This window comes from Mustelus asterias, chromosome 15 (assembly GCF_964213995.1).
Source record: "Mustelus asterias chromosome 15, sMusAst1.hap1.1, whole genome shotgun sequence".
Taxonomy (NCBI): Eukaryota; Metazoa; Chordata; class Chondrichthyes; order Carcharhiniformes; family Triakidae; genus Mustelus; species Mustelus asterias.
The window spans coordinates 11,766,160-11,785,155 of record NC_135815.1 but is presented as its reverse complement, the minus strand read 5'-3'; the positions used below and the strand labels follow the sequence as shown (position 1 = coordinate 11,785,155).

Here is an 18,996-nt window from a genome sequence, read left to right as displayed (position 1 = left end):
GCCCAAAATCATGCCAGTTCTATTTTCTCAAAGTCACATTTCACCAAGCACAAAACTGTGTCTTAACCCATTGCAGTTAGGAAGCATTTCAAAGCAACCGTTCTTTAAATCTTGTTTCTAAAGATATTCCTTGATATATTTGAGAGGAGTGACTTGGCAAGGTTTGAAAAAATGCAGCTGAAAATGAGTTTATCTCAAAAAATAAGAATTTTTAATCAATCTGACAATCTGCCACGAGTGAGTAATTCAATTTTCAATGACTTTTCAAAATTCTTTTGAGCCATTTATTCATTATACCAGTGATGGGCAACTTGCAGCCTGGGGGTCACATACGGCCCATCTGGGTTCAGAGTGCGGCCCACGATACATTTAATGGACCCACGTGCAAGGTTTCCACATTCCACCGATTTCTGTCCGGGTAGTTTTTTTCCTACCAGTGTGACTGAAGTGATTCACATGTAAAGCAAGGGCAAGTGAAGTGAGGTGTGTGCTGATCGCTCACAACATTGACTGTGAGAGCCGTGCGATCCCTCTGAGTCCAAAGTGTCAATATGTCTTTTGTTTTTACCATTTGAAGTTGATGACAGTTCATAGAATCTCTATTTTTTATTTATTAGTGTCACAAGTAGGCTTACATTAACAGTGCAATGAAGTTACTGTGAAAATCCCCTAGTCGCCACACTCCGGCGCCTGTTCGGGTACACTGAGGGAGAATTTAGCATGGCTAACACACCTAACCAGCACGTCTTCGGGACTGTTGGAGGAAACCGGAGCACCCGGAGGAAGCCCACGCAGACACGGGGAGAACTGCACAGGCAGTGACCCAAGCCGAACCCTACAGTGCAGAAGGAGGCCATTCGGCCCATCAAGTCTGCACCGACCACAATCCCACCCAGGCCCTATTCCCGTGACCTCACATGTTTACCCTGTTAATTACCTTGTTAATTAGAAATGAAATTAAATCCATAGCACTAAACGACATAGGGTCAGACGATGTGGAGTCTGTGTGGGTAGGGTTGAGGAACCACAAAGGCAAAAAAACCATAATGGGAGTTATGTACAGGCCTCCTGACAGTGGTCAGGACCAGGGGCACAAAATGCACCACGAAATAGAAAGGGCATGTCAGAAAGGCAAGGTCACAGTGATCATGGGGGATTTCAATATGCAGGTGGACTGGGTAAATAATGTTGCCAGTGGACCCAAAGAAAGGGAATTCATTGAATGTTTACAGGATGGCTTTTTGGAACAGCTTGTGATGGAGCCCACGAGGGAACAGGCTATTCTGGACTTAGTGTTATGTAATGAGCCAGACGTGATAAAAGATCTTAAAGTAAGGGAACACTTAGGAAGCAGTGATCATAATATGGTAGAATTCAGTCTGCAATTTGAAAGAAGGAAGGCAGAATCAGATGTGAAGGTTCTACAGTTAAATAAAGGTAATTACAGGTGCATGAGGGAGGAACTGACAAAAATCGACTGGAAGCAGAGCCTAGTGGGAAAGACAGTAGAACAGCAATGGCAGGAGTTTCTGGGAGTAATTGAGGACACAGTGCAGAGGTTCATCCCAAACAAAAGAAAGGTTATCAGAGGGGGGATTAGGCAGCCATGGCTGACAAAGGAAGTCAGGGAATGCATCAAGGCAAAAGAGAGAGCCTATAATGTGGCAAAGAGTAGTGGGAAGTCAGAAGATTGGGAAGGCTATAAAAACAAACAGAGGATAACAAAGAGAGAAATAAGGAAGGAGAGGATCAAATATGAAGGTAGGCTAGCCAGTAACATTAGGAATGATAGTAAAAGTTTCTTTAAATACATTAAAAACAAACGGGAGGCAAAAGTAGACATTGGGCTGCTCCAAAATGACGCTGGTAATCTAGTGATGGGAGACAAGGAAATAGCTGAGGAACTTAATAAGTACTTTGCGTCAGTCTTCACAGTAGAAGACACAAGTAATATCCCAATAATTCAGGAAAGTCAGGGGGCAGAGTTGAATATGGTTGCCATCACAAAGGAGAAAGTGCTAGAGAAACTAAAAGGTCTGAAAATTGATAAATCTCCGGGCCCAGATGGGCTACGTCCTAGAGTTCTAAAGGAGATAGCTGAAGAAATAGTGGAGGCGTTAGTTATGATCTTTCAAAAGTCACTGGAGTCAGGGAAAGTCCCAGAGGATTGGAAAATCGCTGTTGTAACCCCACTGTTCAAGAAGGGAACAAGAAAAAAGATGGAAAATTATAGGCCAATTAGCCTAACATCAGTTGTTGGCAAAATTCTAGAATCCATCGTTAAGGATGAGATTTCTAAATTCTTGGAAGTGCAGGGTCGGATTAGGACAAGTCAGCATGGATTTAGTAAGGGGAGGTCGTGCCTGACAAACCTGTTAGAGTTCTTTGAAGAGATAACAAATAGGTTAGACCAAGGAGAGCCAATGGATGTTATCTATCTTGACTTCCAAAAGGCCTTTGACAAGGTGCCTCACGGGAGACTGCTGAGTAAAATAAGGGCCCATGGTATTCGAGGCAAGGTACTAACATGGATTGACGATTGGCTGTCAGACAGAAGGCAGAGAGTTGGGATAAAAGGTTCTTTCTCAGAATGGCAACCGGTGACAAGTGGTGTCCCGCAGGGTTCAGTGTTGGGGCCACAGCTGTTCTCTTTATATATTAACGATCTAGATGACGGGACTGGGGGCATTCTGGCCAAGTTTGCCGATGATACAAAGATAGGTGGAGGGGCAGGTAGTATTGAGGAGGTGGGGAGGCTGCAGAAAGATTTAGACAGTTTAGGAGAGTGGTCCAAGAAGTGGCTGATGAAATTCAACGTGGGCAAGTGCGAGGTCTTGCACTTTGGAAAAAAGAATAGAGGCATGGACTATTTTCTAAACGGTGACAAAATTCATAATGCTAAAGTGCAAAGGGACTTGGGAGTCCTAGTCCAGGATTCTCTAAAGGTAAACTTGCAGGTTGAGTCCGTAATTAAGAAAGCAAATGCAATGTTGTCATTTATCTCAAGAGGCTTGGAATACAAAAGCAGGGATGTACTTCTGAGGCTTTATAAAGCACTGGTTAGGCCCCATTTGGAGTACTGTGAGCAATTTTGGGCCCCACACCTCAGGAAGGACATACTGGCACTGGAGCGGGTCCAGCGGAGATTCACACGGATGATCCCGGGAATGGTAGGCCTGACATACGATGAACGTCTGAGGATCATGGGATTGTATTCATTGGAGTTTAGGAGGTTGAGGGGAGATCTAATAGAAACTTACAAGATAATGAACGGCTTAGATAGGATGGACGTAGGGAAGTTGTTTCCATTAGCAGGGGAGACTAGGACGCGGGGGCACAGCCTTAGAATAAAAGGGAGTCACTTTAGAACAGAGATGAGGAGAAATTTCTTCAGCCAGAGAGTGGTAGGTCTGTGGAATTCATTGCCACAGAGGGCTGTGGAGGCCGAGACGTTAAGCGTCTTCAAGACAGAAATTGATAAATTCTTGATTTCTCGAGGAATTAAGGGCTATGGGGAGAGAGCGGGTAAATGGAGTTGAAATCAACCATGATTGAATGGTGGAGTGGACTCGATGGGCCGAATGGCCTTACTTCCGCTCCTATGTCTTATGGTCTTATGGTCTTACCCTGTTCATCCCCTTGACACTCGGGTCAACTTAGCATGGCCAATCAACTTAACCAGCACATCTTTGGACTGTAGGAGGAAACCGGAGCTGACACAGGGGGAAAGTGCAAACTCCACACAGATAGTGACCCGAGGCTGGAATTGAACCCGGGTCCCTGGCGCTGTGAGGCAGCAGTGCTAACTGCTGGGGCGGCACGGTAGCACAGTGGTTAGCACTGCTGCTTCACAGCTCCAGGGTCCCGGGTTCGATTCCCGGCTCGGGTCACTGTCTGTGTGGAGTTTGCACATTCTCCTCGTGTCTGCGTGGGTTTCCTCCGGGTGCTCCGGTTTCCTCCCACAGTCCAAAGATGTGTGGGTTAGGTTGATTGACCAGGTTAAAAATTGCCCCTTAGAATACTAACATGCGTAGGTTAGAGGGATTAGCGGGTAAATATGTGGGGGTAGGGCCTGGGTGGGATTGTGGTCGGTGCAGACTCGATGGGCCGAATGGCCTCCTTCTGCACTGTAGGGTTTCTATGATTCTATGATTTCTATGATTCTAATCACTCTGCCACCGTGCTGTCCCTATTCTATTAATGTATGAATAATTAAGCATTCTCTACAACTCATTATGAAATATTCGGCATGTATTAAATGCATTTAATATTATTCATGGGGGTCACGGTTTGTGAACAAGTCCGATTTCAATCGTGTGACCCACTGAGATGAAGGAGGGCCAGCCATGCGGCCCATTCACTAGCCGAGGTTGCCCAACCTTCATTGGACTGATGTGCAGAAGCCGGCCTCTTGGTATCCATTTTAATTCCAAAGCTTTATATTCGGACCTAACAATGCCTTCGTGTCCAAAGGAACCAACTTCATTTAAAAGGCTGCCTTTGCTGCCAACAGCGTGCATTTTGACAGTTTTCATAGAATCCCTGCAGAAGGAGGCCATTCGGCCCATCGGGTCTGCACCGACCCAGGCCCAATCCCCATAAGCTTACTTATTTACCCTGACACTAAGGGGCAATTTAGCCATGGCCAATCAACCTAACCCACACATCTTTGGATTGTGGGAGGAAACCAGAGCACCCGAGAGCGTGCAAACTCCACACAGGTAGTGACCCAAGCCGGGAATAAAACCGGGTCCCTGGCGCCATGAGGCAGCAGTGCTAACCACCGTGCCACCGTGCCTCCCTAATTTAGTTTTACTCAGTCACGTCACTGACAAGGATGATGGAGGCAGTGGCCAGGACCAAAGATGGCGCTGCATCACAGCTGGGCAGCAGAGTCTCTCACACTGAGCGGTTAACTAAAATGTGTTTCTTGTTGACTTGCCGGACTCAAGCTGTAACACTAACACCTTCACATTTTCAAATTCAAAGATTCAGGTCACCAGTCTGCTGTAAAGATCTTTTTCTTTCCACACCAGTTTAAATTGTTCAAAGTTCTGGTCAGAAATATTGTTGTATTCCAATGAGTTGCAAGTGAAGCTCGCAGAAAGAAAGCCAATGGCGGATTAAGATGGTCACATTAAGGCAAACCTGTGCCCAATGATTCAGCTTTTACAGCCCTTGTCCACAGGACTTGCCATTCCTTCCCTTTACACTATGTCCCTCGGAGGGGGGAAACAGGGTGAGGATAGTGGGTGAGGAGGAGCGGATGGGGACCCCCTGCGAATACTGCCTAACTCTCCTTATGGACACCCCCGCACCCACTGGCACACACCTGGGAAATGCCAAATTGTGAAATTCGAGTGTAACAATTTTAATCAAGCAATTGAGGTTAGCCTGCTTGAATATGAACTCCCTGATTAAGGGCCAATTAGGGAGCCCCATGCTCTGTACTTGAAAAGGAGTGTCAGTTCCTCTGGCACTCCGGATGGGGACTGCAGACTGACAGCACTCTGTATCGTGTTGTTGGATCTTGTAAATAAAGGAATTTTGGTGAAGGGACTTCCGCCTCCGAGGACTTATTACATCGAGGAGGCGCACTCTTTCTGATGTCAACACATCTGTGCCCCCTGCACAGGTCTACACGCGTGTCGAGTGATACTGGCAGGCTGGGCACTGCAGAAGAACGTCTCTAGACTTCTTTGCATGCGCAGACCACCATCTTGCTTTGGCAAAAGACACAAATGAATTTGAAGAGCCCCTTTGAAAACCCACAATCCAATGCACTTAGCGGAAATTTGCCACGGCGACTGATTTGACCCGGAAGTAGGGGTCAGTATTCATAGAATCATGGAATCCATACAGTGCAGAAGGAGGCCATTCGGCCCATCGAGTCTGCACCGACTCTCTGACAGAGTATCTTACCCCTACCCTATCCCCATAACCTCACACACTTACCCCACTAATCCCCCTAACCTACACATCTTGGGACACCAAGGGACAATTTAGCACGGCCACTCCACCTAACCTGGACATCTTTGGGTGTATTGAGGTAGGGCTGAGTGGGAGCTCTACCCCATCCCACTCCCACAGATATTTACTGTCGATGAAATTTTCTGGCTCTGTTTTATCCTTCAGAACAGTTTCTGCCTGGTTTTTGTATTATAAATTTGACTCTGACCACAGCCTAGATTAAATCCATCAAACTGCCAACACCGGGAATCGAGCCTTATGAAATTCATAGGATGGGAAGCAATATAACCTGACCCCAGGGACCCAATTATAAAATATTAAGAACGGACTTCTTTTCTATAGATTCCAGTTAAGTCATCTCACTGGTTTGATATTATATTATTGCTGTGCAGTTATTAAACATTAACTTTAATAACTTGCCGCTGGTGTTAAGTTAATAATGTATATGATTAAAACCATTTCTTGTTCTACAGTTTGGAGTCCCACCACAATCTCACAATGAGAGAATTCGCAAGGAAGCAAGTTTGGGCAGGATTGTGTAGCAGCCGGTGTTAGTAATGCCTTCTACCAAGGCTGTGTAATAAAACGACTCGGTGATAAACAACTGGGTAGTAACAGGTACTAGTCACCTAATACCACCCAGCACTCACTGAGGGCATTAGGTCAATCATAGAATCATAGAAATCATAGAAACCCTACAGTGCAGAAGGAGGCCATTCGGCCCATCGAGTCTGCACCGACCACAATCCCACCCAGGCCCTATCCCCACATATTTACCCGCTAATCCCTCTAATCTACGCATCCCAGGACTTTAAGGGGCAATTTTTAACCTGGCCAATCAACCTAACCCGCACATCTTTGGACTGTGAGAGGAAACCGGAGCACCCGGAGGAAACCCACGCAGACACGAGGAGAATGTGCAAACTCCACACAGACAGTGACCCGAGCCAGGAGTCGAACCTGGGACCCTGGAGCTGTGAAGCAGCAGTGCTAACCACTGTGCTACCGTGCCGCCCAAGGTTTTCAAACTAATCCTCCTGACACTAGGATCAATTTCATATGGCCAATCAACCTAACCCGCACATCTTTGGACTGTGGGAGAAAACTGGAGCGCCCGGTGGAAACCCACGCAGACACGAGGAGAATGTGCAAACTCCACACAGACAGTGACCCGAGTCCGGAATTGGACCTGGGACCCTGGTGCTGTGAAGCAGCAGTGCTAACCACTGTGCCACTATGCCGCCATCATCCACAAACATGCAACCCAGCCACTAGTAGGCAGTAGGTTAACATGACCATGCAGCCATATATGTTTCACTGTAGTAAAGAATTTAAAAGGCTAATTGGGATGTGGCCAGAAAAAGATCATAGACCAGGACATGACTGTTGGTTATGGGCGTTACAAATACATCTGACTTTCTGTCTACCCTTAATATATTTCCTCCTCTATCAGTGTCACTGCGACAGTATATTCCAGCAGAGTTCTGTACAGCGCACAAGAAACAATACTTTCCACTGTGTACTAATACATGTGACAATAATAAATCAAATCAAATCAAATCAGAATTCAAACAAATGTTTTGTTAACAAGGGATGATTGAATGGTAAGGATATCAAAGGTTACGGGGAAAACGGGAGAATGGGGTTGAGAAACTTAACAGCCATGATTGAATCATAGAATCATAGAATCATGACAATGCAGAAGGAGGCCATTCAGCCCATCGAGTCTGTACCGACCACAATCCCACCCAGGCCCTATCCCCGTGTATTTATCCTAGCTAGTCCCCCTGACATGAAGGCACAATTTAGCATGGCCAATCCACCTAGCCCACACATTTTTGGACTGTGGGAGGAAACCGGAGCACCCGGAGGAAACCCACGCAGACACGGGGAGAATGTGCAAACTCCACACAGACAGTGACCCGAGGCCGGAATTGAGCCCGGGTCCCTGGTGTTGTGAGGCAGCAGTGCTAACCACTGTGCCACCGTGCCGGCCCCATGCTTTAATGAATGGCGGAGCAGACTTGACAGGCCGAATGGCCTACTTCTGCTCCTATACCTTCTGGTCTTCTGGTCTAAGGTGTCACTTGTCTCAATGCTGTTTGCATCGGGGCTGTTCTGAAGGATAAAACAAAGTCAGAGAATTCCATCCAACCATAAATATCTGTGGGGGTGGGTTAGGATGGAGCTCCCATTCAGCCACACCCACAATACATCCAAAGATGTGAGGGTTAAGTGGATCGGCCGTGCTAAATTGTCCCTTAGTGTCCCAAGATGCATGGGTTAGGGGGAGAAGCGGGATAAATGTGTGGGGTTGCGGGGATAGGGTGGGGGGTGATCCTGGGAAAGATGCTGTGTCGGAGAGTCGGTGCAGATCCGATGGGCCGAATGGCCTCCCTCTTCTTGTGTATAAAACAACAGTCAACCCACTCGAAATAAAAACTCATTCAATCAGCCAAATTCTTCGTGCTTCCAGAGATTCTGGTGAAAAGATGAAGGTCGGAATTTTCCGGCCATTCACACCGGCGGGATCTTCGGGATCGCTGACAGTGCGCCCCCGCTGCCGGTTTCCCAGTGGCGAGGGGGGGCACCACTGACAATGGCGGGACCAGGAGATCCCGCCGCCAGCCAATAGCAGGCTGCCTCCAGCTGATTGCGTGGAAAATCCTGCCCCATATCTTAAATAAATGCAAGCTTTCCATTACCATCACACCCCACCCCGGGCCCAACATGTATCCCTCCACTGGCACTGTTAAAACGGAACTGACCACCATCACATTGCTCTTCATGGACACTTGCTCTGCGCAAGGTCGCAACATTGCGAAGGTGGCTACAATTTTAATAAAATAGCTTGTCATAGAAATCCTACAGTACAGAAAGAGGCCATTCGGCCCATCGAGTCTGCACCGACCACAATCCCACCCAGGCCCTACCCCCATATCTTTTACCCGCTAATCTACTCATCCCAGGACACTAAGGGGCAATTTAGCATGGCCAATCAACCTAACCCACACATCTTTGGACTGTGGGAGGAAACCGGAGCACCCGGAGGAAACCCACGCAGACATGAGGAGAATGTGCAAACTCCACACAGACAGTGACCCGAGCCGGGAATCGAACCCAGGTCCCTGGAGCTGTGAAGCAGCAGTGCTAATCACTGTGCTACCGTGCCGCCCTTGGCTGTAATGGATGCTGGAGCATCCTGAAGTTGCGTTTGAAATTCCGGCATTATAGCAGTGACTACATTTCCAAAGTAGTCCAATGGCTGCGAAATGGTTTAAACACAAGTCTGTCTTTATGTGATTTCAGGATGTCCAGCGGATAAACATTAAAAAATGTTACTCCCAACAAACTCACTCTAGAACCAAATAACAGAGTCTATCAACGGACCAGGGATCACCGGTATTTTATTGCTAATCTCACACTCACAGGTTAGATACAAGAGTTTATTACGACAGCACAGCCCAGCAGAATTCAAACAAATATTTTGTTAGCAAGGAATGATCTTCTCCTTGACAAACATTGCAATTGTGCTTCATAATTCTGAACCAGGTTTGAGGTGATGGATGTCAAGTTATGGAGTGCAGGGCAAGAAACCAGTCCACTTGCCAACATCATTAATGCTACCATCTATTACCATCTACAAGGCACAGGTCAGGAGTGTGAGGGAACAATCTCCATTTCCCCAGATGAGTGCAGCGCCAACAACACTCAAGAAGCTCAACACCATCCAGAGCAAAGCAATCCTTCATCGTCGCTGGATCAAACTCCCTCCCTAACAGCACTGTGGGTGTACCTACACCACCGCCTCCTCAAGGGCAACTAGGGATGGGTAGTAAATGCTGGCCTAGACAGTGACGCCCACATCCCAAGGATGATTACAAGAAAAATGTAGGTTTTGTTTAAGTAGATGGAGTTGCCTCAAATGAAACTTCCCAAAAAGTATTATCAGAGATTTGTCTTTCACACCTGTCCCGCACCCTGTTAGAGTTCAAACTGCAAGAAAACACAATCACATGACGCAGTACAATACTCAAGTCTGCCTTAATCGTGAGGCGGTTTCACTGTTTCAGGAAGATAATTCGCCCTTAAATGTGAAAGCAGCAAGATAGAAGCCAGAGGGTCAAGTGATTCACACCAATGGCTGTGAAGGTTCCTTTAATATTATTCACTGGGGCAGCGTCGGGGTGGGTGCGTGAGTGCAGGGGGAGGAGGAACACAGTGAGGGGTTGAAGGAGAGTCAAACTTCTCTTGCCAGTAACTTTAGTGAAAAAATTGAGATTCTTTCCACCTGATGTTACGTCAACTTTTTTAACCGAAATTATGAACGCCTTTAGTCTAATCATTCCTCAGGCCCTTTTTTGATTATTTGATTTGATTTATTATTGTCACATGTATTAACATACAGCGAAAAGTATTGTTCCATGCGCGCTATACAGACAAAGTATACTGTTCATAGAGAAGGAAATGAGAGAGTGCAGAATGTAATGTTACAGTCATAGCTAGGGTGTAGAGAAAGATCAACTTAATGCGAGGTAGGTCCATTCAAAAGTCTGATGGCAGCAGGGAAGAAGCTGACTTCCGATTTTTGTATCTTTTTTCCGCCGGAAGAGAGTGGAAGAGAGAATGCCCGCAGTGCGTGGGGGTCCTTAATTATGCTGGCTGCTTTGCCGAGGCAGAGGAAAGTGTGGACAGAGTCAATGGGTCAGCTGCTGGCACTGGCATGAGGGGCCGAATGGCCTCTTTCTGAGCTACACGATTCTTTTCGATGCTGAGTCAACCAGTTCAGCTGGAAAAATGCAGTAGTAAAAAGCTACAACCCTGGCTCCAACAGAGTGCATCCCCTTGCATCGGGACTTTGGAACGGCCCCACGAGGAAACAGATTTCTTTCCTTCCTCGGAGACTGTCGTCCAGGATAAACATTTTGCTTACCCTTTGCCTCACTCTTTGGCTTGTTAATTTGCCCGTGAGCCCTGATTGGAATGGGTGTCTTGTATTCACACTCACACCTTGTCAAATGGAGCTATTTTACCTCAGCGAGGGGGGGGGCTGGAAATTCGGAAAAGCATTAAAAATGATCAATGGCTCAGTAGCAGTATCCGGAAGCGAGCTGGCTGGAAGTTTAAGTGCTTATTCTGAGACCAGACAGGGCCAATAAAAATCGAAATGGAAAGCCAGATGTGGAATTTATACGTGTGAGTTGAGAGCTTCACCTGTTTTGTCAAACCCCTAATCAAGCTAGGTTTTCCACTTTCGTCCAGAGTCAGACAATTAAGTCCAGCCGAAGAACCTCATCCGACCTCCGCTGCTTTTCACCCGAAAGTGGAAAGGGGACTCGCCATGAGGGAAGGCTGAAATGTGAACCCTATCGGGGTTGCTTGCGGCCTTCCAGGGGGTGCCCCTCGTTCAACGGTGCACAGTGCCTGCTCGTGGGACCTTGCATCGGCCCGCTGAGTACCACCCACTTGCCCTTGCTGCTGACCCTCCTTCTCACCCCCAATGACCCCACCCTGCCAACTCTCCCTCCTCCCACCATCCCTCGCATGTGCCTGGGTCCATCAGCAATTCTGGGCCTCGGCTAGGTGTCGTACCGACAGTAAGAAGTTTAACAACACCAGGTTAAAGTCCAACAGGTTTATTTGGTAGCAAAAGCCACACAAGCTTTCGGAGCTCCAAGCCCCTTCTTCAGGTGAGTCAACCAGTTCACTCACCTGAAGAAGGGGGTTGGAGCTCCGAAAGCTTGTGTGGCTTTTGCTACCAAATAAACCTGTTGGACTTTAACCTGGTGTTGTTAAACTTCTTACTGTGTTTACCCCAGTCCAACGCCGGCATCTCCACATCATGTCGTACCGACAGCGGCCACAGCCTCCCGGGTGGCGCCGCTGAGCAATGAAGAGGTGCTTCTCGGCGAGCTGGACTTGTGGCCCCTGGGTCTTTGACTGCAGGGAAGGCCGCCACTGCCCAAGTAACGATTGGCACTTAATTCAGCCGGCTTTCCCGAAAAAGAGGTAAGGTGGGGGTACGGCCTGGTGGCGGGAGGCCGGCAAGAGCCCCACGTTGCTTCTTTTTAAATAAAGGTAAAGCCACCATAGTCCCTTTGAGGGCGAGAGCTGACTGGTGGTGATTTAACCTGAGGATCACCAGGCAAGGTTGAGAAGACGGGGCCTTAGTGAATAACCTCAACCAGTATGGGAATTGAACCTGCGCTGTTGGCATCGTCATGTATCATAAACCAGACAACTGAGCTAACCAACCCCATGCATTAAATACTGCGCACGGTAGCACAGTGGTTAGCACTGCTGCTTCACAGCTCCAGGGTCCCGGGTTCGATTCCCGGCTCGGGACACCGTCTGTGTGGAGTTTGCACATTCTCCTCGTGTCTGCGTGGGTTTCCTCTGGGTGCTCCGGTTTCCTCCCACAGTCCAAAGATGTGCGGGTTAGGTTGATTGGCCAGGTTAAAAATTGTCCCTTAGAGTCCTGGGATGCGTAGGTTAGAGGGATTAGCGGGTAAAATGTGTGGGGGTAGGGCCTGGGTGGGATTATGGTCGGTGCAGACTCGATGGGCCGAATGGCCTCCTTCTGCACTGTAGGGTTTCTATGTTTCATATATGTATGTATACATACATCTGTGCACATGTATGTATGTCCATTGATAAATGCCCATATATGTGTGTATGCATGAATAACCATATTTATTATATATGTGCATATTAACATGTGAACGTATGTATAAGAATGCTGTCGGATCTCCCAGTGGCACATCCTGCTGAAATATCAATCACACATTACGGGAGCGATGGGAAGGAAGGTTTGATGAACAGTTTTGTCTTTACCCTGCCACTGGAAGAACAGAACGGACAGAGTGGAACAGGATTTAAAGGGTTTGAGATATGCAGGGGTGATCGGTGCAAACACTGCCGTAGCCCTGAAGCTGCAGAACATTGCGAGAGAGGAGCGAGAGCAGCCAGTGCTGTGATGTGTCTCAGAGATTCTCCGTGGGATGAGGCGTCAGTGTGAGGAGGCTGGGTAACGTGACGATGGTGAGATTCATTGGCGAGGGCAGGAGGCGCAGTTGTGGTTTAATTCAGGGAAAGTCCTGGGAGTGACTACCCTCACGCAAAAAATCACCTTTAGGTTCCATTCACCCTTTCATTCAAAATGAGAGTTCACCTTAATCACAGAACCTTCCAGCACAGGAAGTGGCCATTCAGCCCATCATGCTACCTCTTTGAGAAAAGATGTCACGTTAGTACTACTTCCGCCCAGTTCTTGTTAACAAAGCCCTGAGATATTTCTTTTCCCTTCCTTTGCCCAATCCCAGGGCTGATGGAGAGAAGGGTCTCCTATTTTCCGGGAACTCAGAGTTGGTCTTTCTGATTGGGAGTTATCGATAGTGGGGGAACTCAGCTTCTCTCGTTGAGAGAGCGAAACATGTTTGTGCTGAATTTCCCCAATGAGAGGGGCTCCAGCGTGAATGTCTCAAAACATCAGCTGAAGATCCACGTTTATTGGTTCTTTAAGTGTAACTCTTCAGCCACACATGTTCAGTGTTGGTCTACAGTGAGGATGTATCTAACAAGGTCTATAATAAAATAGACTGCTTTCTCTCTAGCTAGGAAACCATGACTATTGCCGGATGTTAGTGCGACTCTGAATAGAAGCCCGTGATCATTGGTGTGGTTCGGGGGGAGGTGTTAAATATCCCCTTCAACAAGAACAATGTGCATTTATATCGTGCCTTCAATGTCGTGAAACATCCCAAGACATGTTAAGGAGGGTAATGAGATTAATGATTCAGACCGAGATACTGCCACAGGTGACCAGAGAGTTTGGTCAAAGAGGTGGCTTTGAAGGAGCATCTTAAAGGAATCAGGGTAGTAAGCGTTGCTGATCGCTAAGCGCGATGGCCATTTTTGCGCATGGTGCAATCCCATGAATAGCAGTGAAATGAGTGACCAATCAACCCTCCCTTAAAACGGAGTGAATGAGTCAATGGATTGGATTTTCTCGCGAGACCTGGATGAGGAAGTGGAGGGATGGGTTGGTAAGTTTGCTGACGACACCAAGGTAGGTGGTGTTGTGGATAGTTTGGAGGGATGTCAGAAGTTGCAGCGAGACATAGATAGAATGCAAGACTGGGCGGAGAAGTGGCAGATGGACTTCAACCCGGATAAGTGTGTAGTGATCCATTTTGGCAGATCCAATGGGATGAAGCAGCAGTATAATATGAAGGGTACCATTCTTAGCAGTGTAGAGGATCAGAAGGACCTTGGGGTCCGGGTCCATAGGACTCTTAAATCGGCCTCGCAGGTGGAGGATGCGGTCAAGAAGGCGTACGGAGTACTAGCCTTCATTAATCGAGGGATTGAGTTTAGGAGTCGGGAGATAATGCTGCAGCTTTATAGGACCCTGGTTAGACCCCACTTGGAGTACTGCGCGCAGTTCTGGTCACCTCATTACAGGAAAGATGTTGAAGCCATTGAAAGGGTGCAGAGGAGATTTACAAGGATGTTGCCTGGATTGGGGGGCATGCCTTATGAGGATAGGTTGAGGGAGCTTGGTCTCTTCTCCCTGGAGAGACGAAGGATGAGAGGTGACCTGATAGAGGTTTACAAGATGTTGAGAGGTCTGGATAGGGTAGACTCTCAGAGGCTATTTCCAAGGGCTGAAATGGTTGCTACGAGAGGACACAGGTTTAAGGTGCTGGGGGGTAGGTACAGAGGAGATGTCAGGGGTAAGTTTTTCACTCAGAGGGTGGTGGGTGAGTGGAATCGGCTGACGTCGGTGGTGGTGGAGGCAAACTCGTTGGGGTCTTTTAAGAGACTTCTGGATGAGTACATGGGATTTAATGGGATTGAGGGCTATAGATAGGCCTAGAGGTAGGGATATGATCGGCGCAACTTGTGGGCCGAAGGGCCTGTTTGTGCTGTGGCTTTCTATGTTCTATGAGACCCCAGTGCCGAGACCAAACGGGAATCCTGAGCCCCACCGGTCTTGCCGCTTGTGCAACTAAGTCCAGCAGGCAGGGCTCCAATACCTTGTTGGTTTTGACCTCGTGGGCACTGGCACAAGTCACCGAGAAGTCGTTTATATCCCAGTTATTTTCCCGGATCTGTCTGCCCTCATTTACAGCGTTAAATCTGGCAGCGGAATGGTGCACCAGTTTGTTTGTGAGATCTGTGGCTCAGAACCCCACCCTGATCAGATGCCAAGTGCTGGAGTGCACTAAAATAACAAGTTGAAGTTGCACAGTGTTCATAACATCATAACACGCCTCAAAACACTTCACAAGGAGGGTCACCAGACTGGAATCTGACACGGAACCACACCTTGGGACAAGAGACCAAAAGCTTGGTCATAGAATCATAGAATCCCTACAGTGCAGAAGGAGGACATTCGGCCCATCGAGTCTGCACCGACAACAATCCCACCCAGGCCCTATCCCCGTCACCCCACGTATTTACCCTGCTAATCCTCCTGACACGAAGGGGCAATTTACCACAGCCAAAAGGCAGATTTTAAAGAGCATCTTACAGGAGGGGGTGGGGGGCGGAGGGGCAGGGCAGAGAGATTTCGGGAAACAATTCCAGAAAGCTGATGGCATAGCCGCCAGTGGGAGGAGCGATTCAAAACAAGGATACACAAGAGGATAGACTATTAATCCAGAAACTCGCCTGATGTTTTCTATAGTAGAGGCGGGTACAATGTTGTCTTTTTAAAAAACATTTGGATAATTACATGGATAAGATGGGTATAGAGGGATATGGGCCAAATGCGGGCAATTGGGATTAGTTTAGGGGTTTTAAAAAAAAAAAGGCAGCATGGACAAGTTGGGCCGAAGGGCCTGTTTCCATGCTGTAAACCTCTATGACTCTATGATAGAATTGGAAGAGTGCAGAGATCCCAGAGGGGTTATGGGGCTGAAGCAGGGAGGCAAGAGGCAATGGACAGACTTGGACACGAGGATGAGAATTTTAAACGCGAGGTATTGACAGACCAGGAACGAGAGTAGGTCAGCAAGCACAAGGGGTGATGAGCGAACGGGCCTTGGTGTGATCAGGGGAGCAGAGCACAGGAGAAGCTAACGGTTACAGAGAGAACCAAGGTGGGAGAGTCAACTCAAACAAACAAGGAATCAAACAGCAACACTGGAGGAATCCGTCCAATACTCGTCCTCTGCCACATCTGTCACCAACACATTTTTAAAATTCTTTTTTTTACCTTGAAGGACAACCCCCTTCTACCTGACATTTATCTTTCCCTTTTACAACCTTCCTATGTGTGCTAACCTGTGGTTAGACCAGGCGATAAGATCTTGCCACCTGGGCTGATTAGATTTATTAGGCTGGATTCCCACGCGAAAATGCTTATCAGCCCCAGCACCAGGTTTTCCACAGGAATGTATTTCCAGTGGGCCTTTCCGTCGCGCATGGAGCTAGAGTCAGAAATCTAAAGAAGTCACGGTGCGGTTGAAATATTTCCCGGACAACGCTGGCCTCCCTCGTTCCTTGAATCTGTTCAGCAGGTGGAAAAGCCCGCCGATGTTTCTTGGGCATAGCGTGGACGCCTAAGCAAACAAAATGGTGGGAACAGTGTGCGTGGGTTTACAATTCCAGTTGGTGTGAGAGATAGCAGCTGTGTTGTAGGTGTAGGCATTCCCTGATATCAATGTTTGTAATGTTTCTCGGGGGAGTGTGTCATTATTTGGGGGTTTTCCTGGACAGTGTCACTGTTTGTGGGGTTTCCCTGGGGAGCGTATCAACATTTGTAGCATTTTTCTGGGAGCGTATCAATATTTATAGGACATAAGGATATTTCTGGCCAACCCCACCAACGCCTCTACCTTTTCAGGAGGCTAAGGAAATTCGACATGTCCATCACGGCTCTCACCAACTTTTACAGATGCACCATAGAAAGCATTCTTTCCCATTGTATCACAGCTTGGTATGGCTCCTGCTCTGCCCAAGACCGCAAGAAACTACAAAGGATTGTGAACGTAACACAGTCCATCACGCAAACCAACCTCCCATCCATTGACTCCGTCTACACTTCCCACTGCCTCGGAAAAGCAACCAGCATAATCAAGGACGCCACGGACCCCAGACATACTCTCTTCCACCTTCTTCCATCAGGAAAAAGATACAAAAGTCTGAGAACACATCCCAACCCACTCAAGAACAGCGTCTTCCCTGTTGCTGTCAGACTTTTGAATGGACTTACCTTGCATTAATTGATTTTTCTCCACACCCTAGCTATGACTGTAACACTACATTCTGCACCATCGCCTTTCCTTCTCTATGTACAGTATGTTTTGTCTGTATAGCGCGCAGGGAACAATACCTTTCACTGTATAGTGACATGTGTGACAATAATAAATCAAATCAAACCAAAGACATCACAATGGTTCAGCCAACACCAAGTGAGCGGTGAAACGTTTCAGAGGCTTGGAGCTTTTCTTTGGATTGGAAAAAGAGATTTAAAAATTAGGAAAGTGAGCACGGGAGTGAAGATATCAAATAGGTGCTGAAAGCGGAGGGAGGGAGGTGCTTTCAGATAACAGCAGGTGACGGTCGAAGGATGCAAAAGTTCACTTCAGGCAAGCGATGGGAAGGAGCAAAGAGATGAAAGACACTAAAGGAACAACGGGTAGTTCAGGCAGGAAGACATAATTCGATGAGAGGGACAGGGAGATAAAAGAAAAGTCAAGGCACAAACTGCTTACAGAACCTGCCTGAAATCCACTCAGAAAACAGGGATGAGACTGGCCTGGAAAGAGGGCCTAAAGTGAGGGCACAGATTGTACCCTCCCCATCACATCCATCAAATAGCCTTCATCCTAGATATCAATGCACTGGGGGTGCGATGGCATCGTGGTTATCATCACTGGATTAATAACCATCAGAGGCCGGGAGTAATAGAATTATAGAAGTTAGTTCCCATCATTAGAAGTGGGGGAATTCATATTCAGTTAGTTGAATAGATCTGGAATTGAAAATCTGGGTGGCACGGTGGCACAGTGGTTAGCACTGCTGCCTCACAGCGCCAGGGACCCAGGTTCGATTCCCGGCTTGGGTCACTGTCTGTGTGGAGTTTGCATGTTCTCCCCATGTCTACGTGGGTTTCCTCTGGGTGCTCCAGTTTACTCCCAGTCTGAAAGACATGTTGGTTAGGTGCATTGACCCGAACAGGCGCCAGAGTGTGGCAACTAGGGGAATTTCACAGTAACTTCATTGTAGTGTTAATGTAAGCCTTACTTGTGACTAATAAATAAACTTTAAAACTTTAATGTGAGTGCTACCACGAAACCATTGTCGATTGTTGTAAAAACCCATCTGGTTCACTAATGCCCCTTTAGGGAAGGAAATCTGCCGTCCTTACCCGGTCTGGCCTACATGTGACTCCATGTCAATCACAGCAATGTGGTTGACTCAACAATGTCCTTGGAAATGACCTTGCAAGACACTCGGTTGTAATGGACGGGCCAGTAAATGCTGACCCTGCCACTGATAGTGTGAATAAAAAAGTCTCCCATCCTTCCGGAGGGCAAGGACTACATCCACAAGAAAGGGAAAAAGATGAATAAAACTCAGCTCTGACGTTGCAAAGGTCCCGAGTTCCAGACGATTAAAAAGAAAGGAAATTTCCATGGTCAACTGTGGTCGCCATGTTTTAATGAGCTGTTTTATCATGGGGCTGGCGGGGAATGGTAATTATGGGGTTTCGTTTTAATCGAAAAGCCTCAGAGAAAGATCTAGACCCACAGTGCAGAGCAACCTGGCAAGGCCCAAACCAGTAAAAGACAAGCTGGATCAGCAAATGAATCAAGAGAACCCCCTCCCCACCTACCCGGCCCACTTCCGCTCCCCACTCCTCCCTCTCCCCACCTCCACCTCCCTCAAGTCTGGGTTTTTTAAAACTTAAATTGTCAGAGGAAAGTTAAAAGGTTGTCTCCTGTTAAGGATCTGCGATCAGCGTATATAAAAGCAAATTACTGCAGATGCTGGAATCTGAAAGAGAAAATGCTG

The 18,996-nt window shown here is 47.5% G+C and overlaps 1 protein-coding gene across 1 annotated transcript in view; it reads right to left on the bottom strand.

Moving 5' to 3' along the window:
- The window catches only part of kif26ba (kinesin family member 26Ba), a 285,786-nt gene that overhangs the window by 265,848 nt on the left and 942 nt on the right, over positions 1-18,996 (bottom strand). Inside the window, exons 3-6 of the mRNA XM_078230644.1 lie at positions 16,329-16,406; positions 14,970-15,111; positions 9,137-9,235; positions 8,030-8,088 (exon numbers count right to left, since the gene is read on the bottom strand). Of these exons, the coding sequence (XP_078086770.1) occupies positions 8,030-8,088; positions 9,137-9,235; positions 14,970-15,111; positions 16,329-16,406 (378 nt within the window). The remainder of the gene's footprint in view (positions 1-8,029; positions 8,089-9,136; positions 9,236-14,969; positions 15,112-16,328; positions 16,407-18,996) is intronic.